This window comes from Lissotriton helveticus, chromosome 5_1 (genome assembly GCF_964261635.1).
Source record: "Lissotriton helveticus chromosome 5_1, aLisHel1.1, whole genome shotgun sequence".
NCBI lineage: Eukaryota > Metazoa > Chordata > Amphibia > Caudata > Salamandridae > Lissotriton > Lissotriton helveticus.
Window position 1 is genome coordinate 1,981,124,909 of NC_136065.1, and position 14,057 is coordinate 1,981,138,965.

General features: G+C 51.0%; 1 protein-coding gene across 1 annotated transcript; it reads right to left on the reverse strand.

The window, feature by feature from the left end:
- Positions 1–3,781: 3,781 nt before the first annotated feature.
- LOC144752837 (uncharacterized) lies at positions 3,782–10,265 on the reverse strand. The gene is made up of 3 exons (XM_078640677.1): positions 9,173–10,265; positions 7,870–8,813; positions 3,782–3,949 (listed from the first exon to the last, which is right to left on the reverse strand). Exons 1-3 carry the CDS (start codon positions 9,255–9,257, stop codon positions 3,782–3,784), a joined length of 1,197 nt encoding a protein of 398 aa, XP_078496803.1. The 5' UTR covers positions 9,258–10,265.
- Positions 10,266–14,057: the final 3,792 nt, after the last annotated feature.

The following is a 14,057-nucleotide window of genomic DNA, read 5'->3' on the forward strand; positions in this document are numbered from 1 at the left end:
TTGGCTACATACACCTTTCCTTTTGCGGAACGGTCCATAAATGATATTTCACATACCATATATCCGATCAGTTCTATACTCTCTCCCTGGTAACCACAGGGACTAATATCACTAGCCAATAATTGCACATCCTTCCAATTTTCCAAGTACATATCTTTGGGGATAATAGTCCACAATGACCCCGGATCTACCATCAACTGGATCTCTTTTTGATCAATTAGGAATTGGGCTTTAGGCCTGTGTCTTCTACCATGCTCACTTTCGGTCACATCATCTTCACCCAAACATAATATTTTGTTGGCACCTTCAACGCCAACAGCGTCTCTCACCGCTTCCCTATTTTCTACAACAGCCACTTTATTAGCATTTGCACCCCTACACATCTTAGCGAAATGACCTTTCCTCCCGCACTTTCTACACACTTTGTCGATAGCAAAGCATCTCTTGAAATCAGAGGTATGAAAAGTACTCCCACACCTAGTGCACAACCTCCCTTGGAATCTATTTCTGTCACTGCCTGAAAACCCATTGTTAAATCACCTCGGACTTCTCTCCCCCAAGTCTACACTTTTCTTGTTCACAGCAGCAACTTCATCTTGTTCGACACAAGAAACTCCATTCCCTTGTACGTTTTCCTTCACATTATCTTTTCTTTCCATCTCTCTCATACATGCATTCGATTCTTCAACTACTTTCGCTATGTCAATCGCCATTTGCAAGGTAGGATTTTTTGCAGCCCACAGTTTTTCCTGCATTTTTTTATTCCTGCATTGTACTATTAACTGATCTCGTATCATTTCGTCTCTTATTTCTCCAAAATTACATTTAATGGATAGCTCGCGCAACCTAGCCACAAATTGGTCCACTGATTCTTCAGTTCTTTGAGGTTGAGTGTAGAATTTATGTCTCGCCATGACGATATTTATTTCTTTTGCATACTGTTTCTTCATTCGAGCCTTTGCTTCTGTGTAAACATTGGTTATTGCCCTTCCATCTTGGTTTAGTCCTACCGGAAGATATTTAAAAGAACGTTGTCCTTCTTTCCCTAAAGCACTTAACAAAAGGGCTTTTTTTCTAGTTGCGCTGAAATCCTTCCCGTCAAGTGCTTCTATATAGTTTTCGAAAATGTCTATCCATTCATCCCACTCAATGGGTGGATCTCCAGTAGTTTGTAGGAACATAGGAGGTACAATAACATTAAGGTTTCCCATTTCAAAGGTTTTTCTTTTCCTTTTTATTTTTTTATTTTAAGAAACTTCCACTAGTTTACACACTTGCAATGTATCACTTGCAATATAGTGTAGGCGCTACTCCTTTCTACACACTGGTGGTCAATATTCTTTGATGTGGACACTCTTTCAAAAGAAGTGTGCTTCAATATTGTAAGTTCACTATACTAAAGTACTGTCTCAATAAGATGCTCAAGTAGACAATTCAATTCAATGACAAAATGTACATGGTTTAGTATTGTGGATTGCGCCAGAAACTGCTTGACATTCTAGTCACCTTTAAACTTTTAAAGTATGCTTTAGATTTCTCCAAATATTGCTCTCCGTTCAAGTCACTTTTCTTGCTCACTGTTCCAGTCACCTTCTTTGTGGTTACATATTTGTTTGCCGTCGCTTGTCTTTTAAAATAACTAGACACACCATGTATCCGTGTTTGGCTCTTACAACGCTCGTACAACGCGTTGCCTAGTTACCAGGTACAACACAAAATGGCGTCTACGTAGCGTTGATGCGTCATTACCGCCTGACGTTGCCTGACACTGGTCACTGGTACTCTTTCTCTTACTGTGTGACGTCTATGACGCGAATAGCTTGGTTCGGGCGGTGTCACAGGGAGAGTTCTAGAGCAGGTAGGTTGATGTTATTCCGCACGCGCAGAACTTCGAAAGATGCTAGAGATTTAAAAGATGCGGCGGATTGTTTAAACAACAAATTATTTCTGACGGCTAAAATTAGCAATCTATAGGGCAGTATAAATACGCTTTGTTTCCAAATAACCAGTAATCGATAGGACAGTAGTGGTCCGTTTCTTTTTCTTCTTTCTTCCATAAAAGTACAGTTCTCTAAAATAGTATCAGTCCTCCACTACCTTTAAGTGACATAGCCAGACTTGAAATACTCAAAAAGAATAGATCGAAAAGTCTCTCAAACTCACCACTAGTTTGAGTAAGGTGTCAATGCCAATGGTCGATTTCCTTTTCTTTGTTACAGTTCTTTTGATTACCCAAAACGGTTCTTTCTTCACTGGTACTTCTCCTTGAAGTTGGTACACTTTCCCTTGAAGTGGCTTGAATTAATTCCCTTCAAAATAATTCTCTTGAGATTTTCCTCTGGTAATTTTCTTTTCTTTCAATTCCTTTTTAACGTGACATTTATCCCTTTTGTCAAGTTTTTTTTTTTTTGCTTGCGTGGTTCTTCTCTCACCAGTGGAGTTCTTCTCCCTCTGTAGTTGTTTAGCTCGCTCTGCTCATCGTCGCCATGTGTAGTAAATGAAGTAGGGAGGCTAATAAAGGAATATATATATATTTATTATGTACTACAGAGAATAACTGGTGTTCCCATCAGAAAGCAGGGAGCTAACTGACCAGAGAGAACACTGTAGAGAATGACATCAGGAACATGGAATGTAAGACTTAAAGAGATACAGCAAAACATAGTTGCAGAGAATACAACAACTTACAGCACTGGATTGCCGCCAGTACCTCCTTCTGTGCGATCAGAATCAATTCTGAGAAGGAGGGCCTAGGTGTTTTCCTTATCATTATGTCTGATTTGACTGTTTCGACTCTTGCCAAAAAGGAATTGTAGACCTTACGGTTTTTGTTGTTAAAAAATCCAATATTTTCTCACATAATGCCACCGAAGGTTGTGCATCGGTCATCAACTCGCGAGGTGTAAGGAATACGTTTACAACTTAAAAATTGCCTTGTCATGTTTATCGGCAATTTTGATACATTTAGCTATATAATCTCTCCTAGCTTCCTTCATTGATTTGTACATTTCTTTCAGTGGTTTTTTATATATTATTTGTTTTGTGCTATCATAGTCCACTCTCCACTGTCTCTCAAGGCACTTGCATCTGCTTTTCATAGTCCTCAGCATCTCAGAGTCCCAAGGGGCAGAAGGAGATTTCCTAAAGGATTTCATGGTTTTGGCTGGCGCAGTGGACTCTACTGCATTCGTGATCCAGTTATGAAGGATCGTGGAGTCTACATTGGGGTCCTTAAATAGTGAAGGTTGGCTGGCCAGTAGCACTGGACCTAGAAACGCTGCTGTCAGCTTCTTCCAATTTCTTTTCACGAAGCATCGGGAGCTATTTGGTTGATGGGGTTTAGCCAGGTTATAGGAAAAAGGCACTAGGTATTGATCCAACCATACCAACTGGCTTGGGGCTTTGATTTTCAGAGACAGGGTTTTGGAAAAAACGATATCCAGAGTATGCCCCACTTTGTGTGTGGGATATTTAACAAGTTGGGGTAAATTGGCTCCTTCAAGAGACAAAACTACCTGCATGTCTTGTGTGCAGGAGGGGTCGTTAACGTGTAAATTAAAGTGCCCTAATACTGTAAAATTGTAGAATGAGAGAGATTTCTGCGCAATATAATTACAGAGATCTGGGTGAATACTTCGCAGGCAGTCAGGCGGTCTATATATTAACATTCCTGTGAAGGAGGTTAAGGGATTAGTCCTAATACAAAAATTAAGGCCTTTGATCACATCCCTATTCACCAAAGCTGAGCAAGCTATCTCCCAAGCATCCTTTAAAATAATTGCTACTCCTCCTCTTCTTTTCTCTCCTTCCCTGTTCGCGCAGCATATTTTAAAACCGGAGGAATAGCAAGTGCCACAGCTGCAAGAGTAACATCTTTTAACCAGGTTTCGGTCAAAAAGATGATCTCATACTCTGATTCTGCCAGAAGTAGCCACAAATACTCTGCATGCTTTGGCAGGGATCGGCAGTTAATTAGACATGCCCTAATCTGTTCTTCTGGCACACTCTGCTCTCCTTTTGCATATATTGTGCCCCTGTGGGCTCCCCCACGTCCTGGTGCCCACTTGCACTCCATGCACGTGTTGAGGGGCAGATCAAATGCCTGGTTACAGCCATGTACTTTGCTGCAGCTATTAACATTCAGGGCCAGGAGCTTGTGTCTAAATCACAGGATTGCCTCGTTTTTAAAAAAACGGGCAGCATGACTGGCGCTGGTCGCGATCCAGCCGTGATGGGCACAGAGGGGCTTGCCTTTGGCGTGCCGGCGGCGCTGCCGCGCACACATACAGATTAAGGGGCTCATTAGGATGGCGGACGGAAGAGCCACCGCGGCCCTGTAGTAGGCGGAAAAAGCCTTTTCCGTGTCCGCCTGCCGCGGATACTCCGTCCGCCATATCAGGATAGGAAAACGTGTCAAATTCCCGTCCGCGACGGGAAAGCACGCTCCGCCGCCGAACTACACACGAGAGCGTGGCGGACGGAACACATCCGGAGGCCACGCCGTACGGACTGACGTCGAAGACCGTCCTCCAAATCAAGATGGCGGAAAATACACATAAAACCGCAGCGGAAAAACAACCTGTCTGAACACGGCGGAATCCCCACTGCGAAGACAGGTGACATAGCAGAGATACCCACCGCAAGCTGACCAACACCATGGACCCAGCGCTACACGCTTTCCCGATGCTCTTCGCGATCCACCACGTCCTAGTCATGGCCCACCACGGACGACGACGCAGGTAAGGCACAAACCATTGGCTGTCTGCAGGGGAATACCAGTAAGGGACGTGACGTAGGGAGGGGGAGTGTCATGTTACCGAAACCACTGATGAGAAGCATATACAAATACACATTAGTAGTACGCAAGCAGGAATGACAACGACAGACCACGAGACCTGATAGACAACCTTTATTGTACAAAATAGGGGTAAAATCACAGTGTATGCGTGAGCATGGGCAAAGTGGGCACCACAGCAGCTACATCATTGGCAGTCAACGAGAGGGCAGAATGCAGTATCAGAGCATCAACAGGGCATTGTGCAGTACAGAGCAGGTACATCATTGGCAGTCAACGAGAGGGCAGAATGCAGTATCAGAGCATCAACAGGGCATTGTGCAGTACAGAGCAGGTACATCATTGGCAGTCAACGAGAGGGCAGAATGCAGTATCAGAGCATCAACAGGGCATTGTGCAGTACAGAGCAGCTACATCAGAGGCAGTCAACGAGAGGGCAGAATACAGTATCAGAGCATCAACAGGGCATTGTGCAGTACAGAGCAGCTACATCAGAGGCAGTCAACGAGAGGGCAGAATACAGTATCAGAGCATCAACAGGGCATTGTGCAGTACAGAGCAGGTACATCATTGGCAGTCAACGAGAGGGCAGAATGCAGTATCAGAGCATCAACAGGGCATTGTGCTGTACAGAGCAGGTACATCATTGGCAGCACATGAGAGGGGCTAAGTGCATCAACAGTCCATTGCACAGAACAGGTCCATCACAGGCAGCACATGAGAGGGGCTAAGTGCATCAACAGTCCATTGCACAGAACAGGTCCAGAGGCAGCACATGAGAGGGGCTAAGTGCATCAACAGTCCATTGCACAGAACAGGTCCAGAGGCAGCACATGAGAGGGGCTAAGTGCATCAACAGTCCATTGCACAGAACAGGTCCATCAGAGGCACACATGAGAGGGGCTAAGTGCATCAACAGTCCATTGCACTGAACAGGTCCATCACAGGCAGCACATGAGAGGGGCTAAGTGCATCAACAGTCCATTGCACAGAACAGGTCCATCAGAGGCACACATGAGAGGGGCTAAGTGCATCAACAGTCCATTGCACTGAACAGGTCCATCAGAGGCAGCACATGAGAGGGGCTAAGTGCATCAACAGTCCATTGCACAGAACAGGTCCATCATTGGCAGCACATGAGAGGGGCAGAATGCAGTATCAGAGCATCAACAGGGCAATGTGCAGTACAGAACAGGTACATCAGAGGCAGCACAACTACGTGTCCCTACCAAACCGTCACAGGGACCACAAGAGTGCCACGCAGTTCTCAATGGACACACCATGTGAACTAACATTTGAGTGAAGTGTACAGCACCTCACATCACAGAATCAGGGGGACTGCGTGAACTACCTGCCTCGGACACACTGGCAGCACCAGCAACAGGAGTGTGAGACACAGACACAGCCCGAGTGACACACACATGGGCCACGGACCCAGACACACTGGCAGCACCAGCAACAGGAGTGTGAGATACAGCCACAGCCCGAGTGACACACACATGGGCCACGGACCCAGACACACTGGCAGCACCAGCAACAGGAGTGTGAGACACAGCCACAGCCCGAGTGACACACACATGGGCCACGGACCCAGACACACTGGCAGCACCAGCAACAGGAGTGTGAGACACAGCCACAGCCCGAGTGACACACACATGGGCCACGGACCCAGACACACTGGCAGCACCAGCAACAGGAGTGTGAGACACAGCCACAGATGTAGTCACTGACACGTGAGCCACTGACCCAGACAGACTGCCAGCACCAGAAACAGGAGTGTGCAACACAGCCACAGATCTCCTAACTGACACGTGAGCCATAGACCCACATACCCTGCCAGGATCTGCAACAGGAGAGGGCACAACTGACACTGTGCCACCATCTGATACACGAGAGTCAACTGCACCAGCGCCACTGGGACAACTGAAATGATGAGCCACAGGGCTGTATGGGCCAGGAGGCAGGGTGGGCCTGGGAGCTGGGGATAGCTCACCTAGAGCCAAATCGGGGTTGGCAGGTGTCAATGGTGTGTGTCTGCGTTTCTTAGGGTGGTGTGAGTGCACCCTGGACAGGACAGGACTGCCAAGTGGTGGGGACTCCAAAGAATCACCACCCAGCATAGGTGGAGCAACTGCTGCGGGGGATCTGGTTTCGGGGGACGTGCTGGAGCCTGCTTGTCGTTTGCTCTGTGCCTGCCGCCTGGACTCGGAATGATGTGTAATGGGGGATGCAACAACAGGGGACACCCTCCTCTGCTTCTGACTGGCCTGGATGGGAGTGGAGGTATGGGGGGACTCCGCCGCGGAGACATCAGTGTTACGTTTAGTAGAAAACATCAGCCTCAGTGCAGCCAGGGGTGAAGTATGCCTGTCCTTGATAGCGCCATTGTCCATGCCAGATGCCTTGTCCGTAGGATGTGCCTTATCCTTAGGTGGAGTGTTGTCTCTGGATGTAGCCTGTGCCCTGCTCGCCGCCCTGTTCCTGCCAGCAGACTTGTCGTCTGTGGTGCACCTGTCTCCAGCAGACACCTGCTGTCTGTGTGTGTCCCTGTCCTTGGGAGAGTCCCTTACCTCTGCTGTGGGCCTGCTCTTGGGAGTCTCCCTGCTCTTAGTAGGTGCCTTAGTCTTCTCACTGTCCTTGGGAGAGTCCCTTACCTCTGCTGTGGGCCTGCTCTTGGGAGTCTCCCTGCTCTTAGTAGGTGCCTTAGTCTTCTCACTGTCCTTGGGAGAGTCCCTTACCTCTGCTGTGGGCCTGCTCTTGGGAGTCTCCCTGCTCTTAGTAGGTGCCTTAGTCTTCTCACTGTCCTTGGGAGTGTCCCTTACCTCTGCTGTGGGCCTGCTCTTGGGAGTCTCCCTGCTCTTAGTAGGTGCCTTAGTCTTCTCACTGTCCTTGGGAGTGTCCCTTACCTCTGCTGTGGGCCTGCTCTTGGGAGTCTCCCTGCTCTTAGTATGTGCCTTAGTCTTCTCACTGTCCTTGGGAGTGTCCCTTACCTCTGCTGTGGGCCTGCTCTTGGGAGTCTCCCTGCTCTTAGTAGGTGCCTTAGTCTTCTCACTGTCCTTGGGAGTGTCCCTTACCTCTGCTGTGGGCCTGCTCTTGGGAGTCTCCCTGCTCTTAGTAGGTGCCTTTGTCTTCTGACTGGCCTTGTCCAAGGAACAGTCCATGGACATGTGACTATCCCTTGCCTTGGGAGTACCTTTCGTGTTGAATGGCTGTGTAGCTCCGGAAGGCATGTCCCCCAACAACACTTGTGGATCCTGTGTGTGTACTCCAGTGCATCTGACGTCGTCTACGTGAACAGATTTAGCTGATCTAGGGGATGGGGTCTGTGCCCTGCGTGCCCTGACGTGCTGTCTGACGCTGCTTCTAGTGCAATAAGCTGTATTTGAGTCCTGCTCAGAATAATCACTACCCCCTGAGACATCCAGCGGTGTAGATGGTGAAACACAAGTAGCACCCTGTTCGTTCGACTGTACTATTGCAGACGACACACTGCTTGCCAATGACTGCACTGTCCTGTGTAGACCTGCAAGATCGCCATGCATCCCTTCCATGAATGCCACCACCTGCCCCAACTTCCTATCATGGTCCTGGAAAGCATTTGTCATATTGGTCTGCCCCACACACAGCTGTCTGAGCAGATCAACGGCCTCAGCACACAGTGCATTTTGGCTCACCGTGGCAGGGGCAGCGGTGCCTGCACCGAACGCCACTCTGCTCCCCCTACTCCTCCGGCCACGAACAGTACATGGTGCAGTTGGCGGAAGTGTGGGCCCTGTGTGCTGTCTTACGACAGAAGGTGGTGAGTGCCCACTCCCAGTCTGTGACAACAGTGCAGGCTCACCCAGAGTGTCCGACGAGGAGGACGATGGCGTCTCCACATGCGAGTCCTCAGGGACGGTCCTGTCCCCCTCTCCGGCGCTGGCCTCCTCCGTGTCAGTCTGCGTGTGTGCGAAGTCTGAGCCGGACTCATTTCCTCGGCTACTCTCCACCGTCTGTGGCTGAGTGTCCTCTGTCAAAGCTGAAATGCACAGAAAAGATGTGTGAGTCATGGGCACACTCACGTACAGAAGGAACAGGATAGCCAAATCACATAGCAGACAAAGGTTTAGGAGCCCTCATCCTGCACATGGCCCACCCCTACCAGTCATCCTCACATTTTCTGCCATGGGGCCATGGACCACTAGGGGATGTGCTTTTACACTCAACTACTAAGCAAGTGGCGTGTCAACATGGCGGACCTGGATGTCAAATGAGTACCGCCCAATGGGACCAAAAAGGCATCACAGGCATACATACGCAACACGGAACTCAATAGTGTGTCTGTGCACCAATACATGCATAGCACTCACAGGTTTCCTACACAGACAGTATGCTCACCGCTAGTTTGCTGTCGATCGGCACTCAGACGTTCGGCCAGTTCAGGATGCGTCACTGCAATGATACGTTGCATGAGAGGGGTCATGGAGCGTCGGGCCAGACGGGGCGTCCTTGGAATCAGGCCCAGTGTTACTTCCGCTACATTCTTGCTCAGCCTGGAAATGTCGTCCCAGCGTTTGTGGCAGTGTGTATGTCGTCTGTTGCACACCCCCAATGCCCGTACTTCCCTTGCTATGCTCCTCCACAGGTCCTTGCGAAGGTGCAGCTTGACCTACCATGATGGGAGACAAAAGGGTGTAAGTCAGTGGACAGGTGGCCTGTCACACACATAGGGGCAAGACGTTACTGTCAGCAGCCATGCACAATCAGGAACATATGTCTAGCCCACACTACACAGCTAAGATAGAAATAGGCCTGATCATTTGGCCCCCTCATGCACACCAACATGTCCCACACTGCACTTACCACCCGTCCCGGTGCGCCGTAGAGGCGTCCATAGTTGCGGAGTACACCGTCCACGAGGACATCAAGCTCCGCGGCGGTGAAGGGTCGAGACCGGATCTCTTTGCCTGACGACATGGCAAGATCACGGAGTATGGCACTAGAGCAGCAGTCGGTGGTCAGCTCAGCAGCAGCAGCAGGTCGAGGTGATGGTCACAGGCAGCAGTCGGTGGTCAGCTCAGCAGCAGCAGCAGGTCGAGGTGATGGTCACAGGCAGCAGTCGGTGGTCAGCTCAGCAGCAGCAGCAGGTCGAGGTGATGGTCACAGGCAGCAGTCGGTGGTCAGCTCAGCAGCAGCAGCAGGTCGAGGTGATGGTCACAGGCAGCAATGGTCCCCAGGGTAGAAAGTTTCATTTTGGCCAACACACATATATAGGGCCCTCAGCACGTGTCAGTGGCATACGTCGCCAGCAATTGGTCAGCCCTGGAAGCGTGATCGTGAAATGGCCCAATGACTGGCCCTGTTGTTGCGGTGCACAGCTTCCTCTACTTGCGATTGGCCGTATGCGGCCAGCGTCCCTCTTCCCATTGGCTGCATGTGCAGGGACCGTCACGGGCACACATCGGCAACCGCACGTGCAAGCCTCACGGAAGGAAGCTTCAGTTGCAACAATGTTGTATCACTGGCGCCTCCATGGCGGTGCACGTACACAGCGGGGGAGGTGCAGGCCTATACACCCTGTAGATGTACTCAATGGACATGCCAGTTCATGACCCCCCTTACAGTCACCTTGCATCATCCACCGTACACCGGCCGGAGCGGCCGGCCCATGAACAACCGCCGTGCCAGGCCCTGCCCAGGACCGCCGTGCCGGCCATGGCAACAACCGCCATTGCACGGCCCTTCCACTACCGCCGTGCCAGGCCCTGCCCAGGACCGCCGTGCCGGCCATGGCAACAACCGCCATTGCACGGCCCTTCCACTACCGCCGTGCCAGGCCCTGCCCAGGACCGCCGTGCCGGCCATGGCAACAACCGCCATTGCACGGCCCTTCCACTACCGCCGTGCCAGGCCCTGCCCAGGACCGCCGTGCCGGCCATGGCAACAACCGCCATTGCACGGCCCTTCCACTACCGCCGTTCCCTGGCGGTCCGTGCAATGGCGGTTGTTGCCATGGCCGGCACGGCGGTCCTGGGCAGGGCCTGGCACGGCGGTTGTTCATGGGCCGGCCGCTTCAGCCGGTGTACGGTGGATGATGCAAGGTGACTGTAAGGGGGGTCATGAACTGGCATGTCCATTGAGTACATCTACAGGGTGTATAGGCCTGCACCTCCCCCGCTGTGTACGTGCACCGCCATGGAGGCGCCAGTGATACAACATTGTTGCAAATCGACCATCCGTCCCGGAACCTTACACATGCACTTGCCGGTGTGTGGGCGTGACGGTCTGTGCACGTGCAGACAGTGTGAATGTCGAAGGCGGCCCGCGTATGCCCAGACGTAAACAGCGGATGCAGTGCACCGCCATGGCGTGATCAATGTTAGCATCTTAGCCGATGATGCACCTTGTACCATTGTCTGCAGCTGCCTGCTCACGGTTGTGTGCGTGATTGCGTGGCTACACATGTCATGCTCCATCCCATGTGTGTCCATACCATGGCCATCGGTGAGCCACAAGTGTCCATCACGTGTGCATGTCCACATCGGGTAGTACCCTACACAATTCAGTCGTACCTCACATGTACACAGTAGATCCCGTATGAATGGGCACCTGTGAATCAGTTGTGAGTGAGTGGTATGTGTCAGATGATGACTATGGTGGGGGTTCTGTTGTGTACTGTACATGTGTGTTGCCTATTGTGTCCCCATGCATGTGATGTCCGTATGCCCACCATTCCTGGTGTTGCCATTGGGGCATCATGATATGGGGGGGTGGGGGGGTGTTTAATTTAGTATGTGTGCATGTACTTGCATGTGTGCATGTGATGTTGGGCCTACACATGTGGGTCATGTCACATGTCTGGTTGGCAGTGATGTTGAGGTGAGACACTGTGCATTGCACATGTTGCTAAACATCATGTTGCTAGTGGATGCACATTGTAGCTACGTCGGTCCATGTTGTCCTGACAATCAGAGGAGTCACACATATGACAAGCATACACTGGATACTACATGTTGGTAGAGGGCGTTGACATGTGATTGAGGTGCACACACGTGCGTTGTATGTTAATTGACTTCCATTCCATCTACTCCCACACAGGAGGGCTCCAAATGTCCTTCGCCCATACACTGTGCTGGAGGATATGGTGGACGAGGAGGTGATCCGGAAATTCAGGCTGGATCGCCGTCGATTGTTGCAACTTGTGACCCTATTGTCTCCTCATCTGCAGCCGCGAAGAACCTATCCAGGTTCCATGACACCCACGCAAAAGGTGATGGCGGCACTCCATTTCTTCGCAACAGGCACATTCCAGTACACAGTTGGAGATGCCGGGGGAATGTCACAGGCCATGTTCAGCACGGTACTCCGGGATGTACTGACAGCCATGATGCTGTACAAGCATGACTATATACATTTCCCTCAGGCGGCGGACTTGCCAGCGGTCAAAGCTGGCTTCTATGCCCTGGGTCGTATACCACACGTTGTGGGTTCCATTGATGGCACGCATATCGCGATCATTGCACCACGGGCACGTGAGCAGGTGTATAGGAATCGGAAACACTTCCATTCCCTGAACGTGCAGGTGGTGTGCCAGGCCGACAACATCATCTCACATGTGTGTGCAAGATTCCCTGGCTCTGCACATGACGCCCACATCATGCGGAGCAGCATGGTCCCCCAACTGATGGCTAATCTTCGTCCAGCACAAGCGTGGCTTGTTGGTGAGTATGCTGTGGTGACAGGAGTGATATCTGTGTGGCATGGTGTGCCCCACAATGCAGGTTGTGATGTTTCTCTCTCTCTCTCTTCCACCAACACAGGCGACTCGGCTTACCCAAACAGGCCTTGGCTGCTCAGTCCCTTACGCAATCCCACTACACCAGGAGAAATGAGATACAATGATGCCCATGGTAGGACACGTCGAGTGGTAGAACGGACATTTGGCCTGCTCAAGTCAAGGTTTCGGTGCCTGGATAAGACTGGAGGGGCCCTGCCTTACTCACCAGGCAAAGTATGCAAGATCGTGATAGCGTGCTGCATGCTTCACAACCTGGCTGTGCGCTATAACATTGAACTGCTCTTGGACCCTGATGAACTGCAAGTTCCTCGCCCTCCCGACCCAGCCATGTCAACTGATGAGGATAGTGGTGAGGAGGAAGGTGTGGACCAGAGGCGCCAGATCATTGATCGCTACTTCCCTTGATTGTGAGTGTGCTCCTCTTGTGCTGCTTGGGTATGCCCTGTGAATGTGTGCTGGTGTTGTGGCATAGTGGTGTGCTTCATCTCTGTGTTCTGCTATGTGATGCATGCATGTGTGTGTGTGTGCTAAATTGTGGCCAATGCACGTCTCCATGATGTGTGTCGTCTCATCCATTACTGTTGTGATGCGTGTGGGTAGTTAAATGTTGCACTGCAGTGTGTTCTGATGTGTGTGATCTTGTTTCCTGACGTGTCTTTGCGGTTTCTATTTTCCCTAGGTCACTCCCGCAGCGCCATGATTCTGTACCAGTTGGATACCTGTACCTAGTAACATCTGTTTCTGATGCATTCATGTGAATAAACATGGAGACAACACATGATTGAGTGAGTAAGTGGCTTTTATTTACAAAATGTGCATGGGTGTAGGTGCATATTTACAAATGAGTGAAGGGGTGGGGGAGTGAGAGTTGAAGGTTATGGCAGATGAAATGTCCGTGCGGACACCACATAGGGTGGTGTCTGCCTAGTACAGCAGGCCTGTGGCAGGTGGGACCGGATAGTTGGCAGGGTGAATGGCATGCGCAGGTACTGGGACAGTCATTTTCTGTTCCTCTTGGAGCGTGTGGCAGGTGCTTCCACACTGCTGTCGCCCACTTCCAGCCTCGGTCGGCCCCTCCGTCTTACTGCCGGTACGGTGTCAGCTGGTTGCGCAGGGGCATCGGGTACCACATCCGCCGCAGGTGGCGGTGGCGGTGGCGGTGGCGGTGGCGGTGTTTGTGGCCTGATTGTCCTGGTGAAGATGTCCACTAGTTGGCCAAGCCGCCTCTCAATGGCCCCCAACATTGCAGTGTTATCTACAAAGTCCTGGTGGGCCCGGTCTGCCTGTGCCTGACCACGTTGGTAGCTCACCTCCACCCTGCCCAGTGCCTCCAATGACTGTTGCACTGGATTGGGTGTGTTGGTATCCTCCCGTGTTCTTTGACGTATGCTCCTGCCTGCCGGATCTGGCCTTGCATCTCTGCCTTGCCTCACACTCTCCCTGCGTGGCTGGGATGGCGCTGGCACGGCGTTGGCCGTTGGGTTG

What these genes read in the sequence shown, in the direction of transcription:
- LOC144752837 (XM_078640677.1), bottom strand. Translation starts at nt 9,257, where the DNA reads ATGACCCCTCTCATGCAACGTATCATTGCAGTGACGCATCCTGAACTG. An exon ending in CGATCGACAGCAAACTAGCG is followed by an intron (nt 8,814 to 9,172) that starts GTGAGCATACTG and finishes TGTGCATTTCAG; the next exon opens with CTTTGACAGAGGACACTCAG. An exon ending in AGAGCAGGCCCACAGCAGAG is followed by an intron (nt 3,950 to 7,869) that starts GTAAGGGACACT and finishes TCCCTGCCAAAG; the next exon opens with CATGCAGAGTATTTGTGGCT.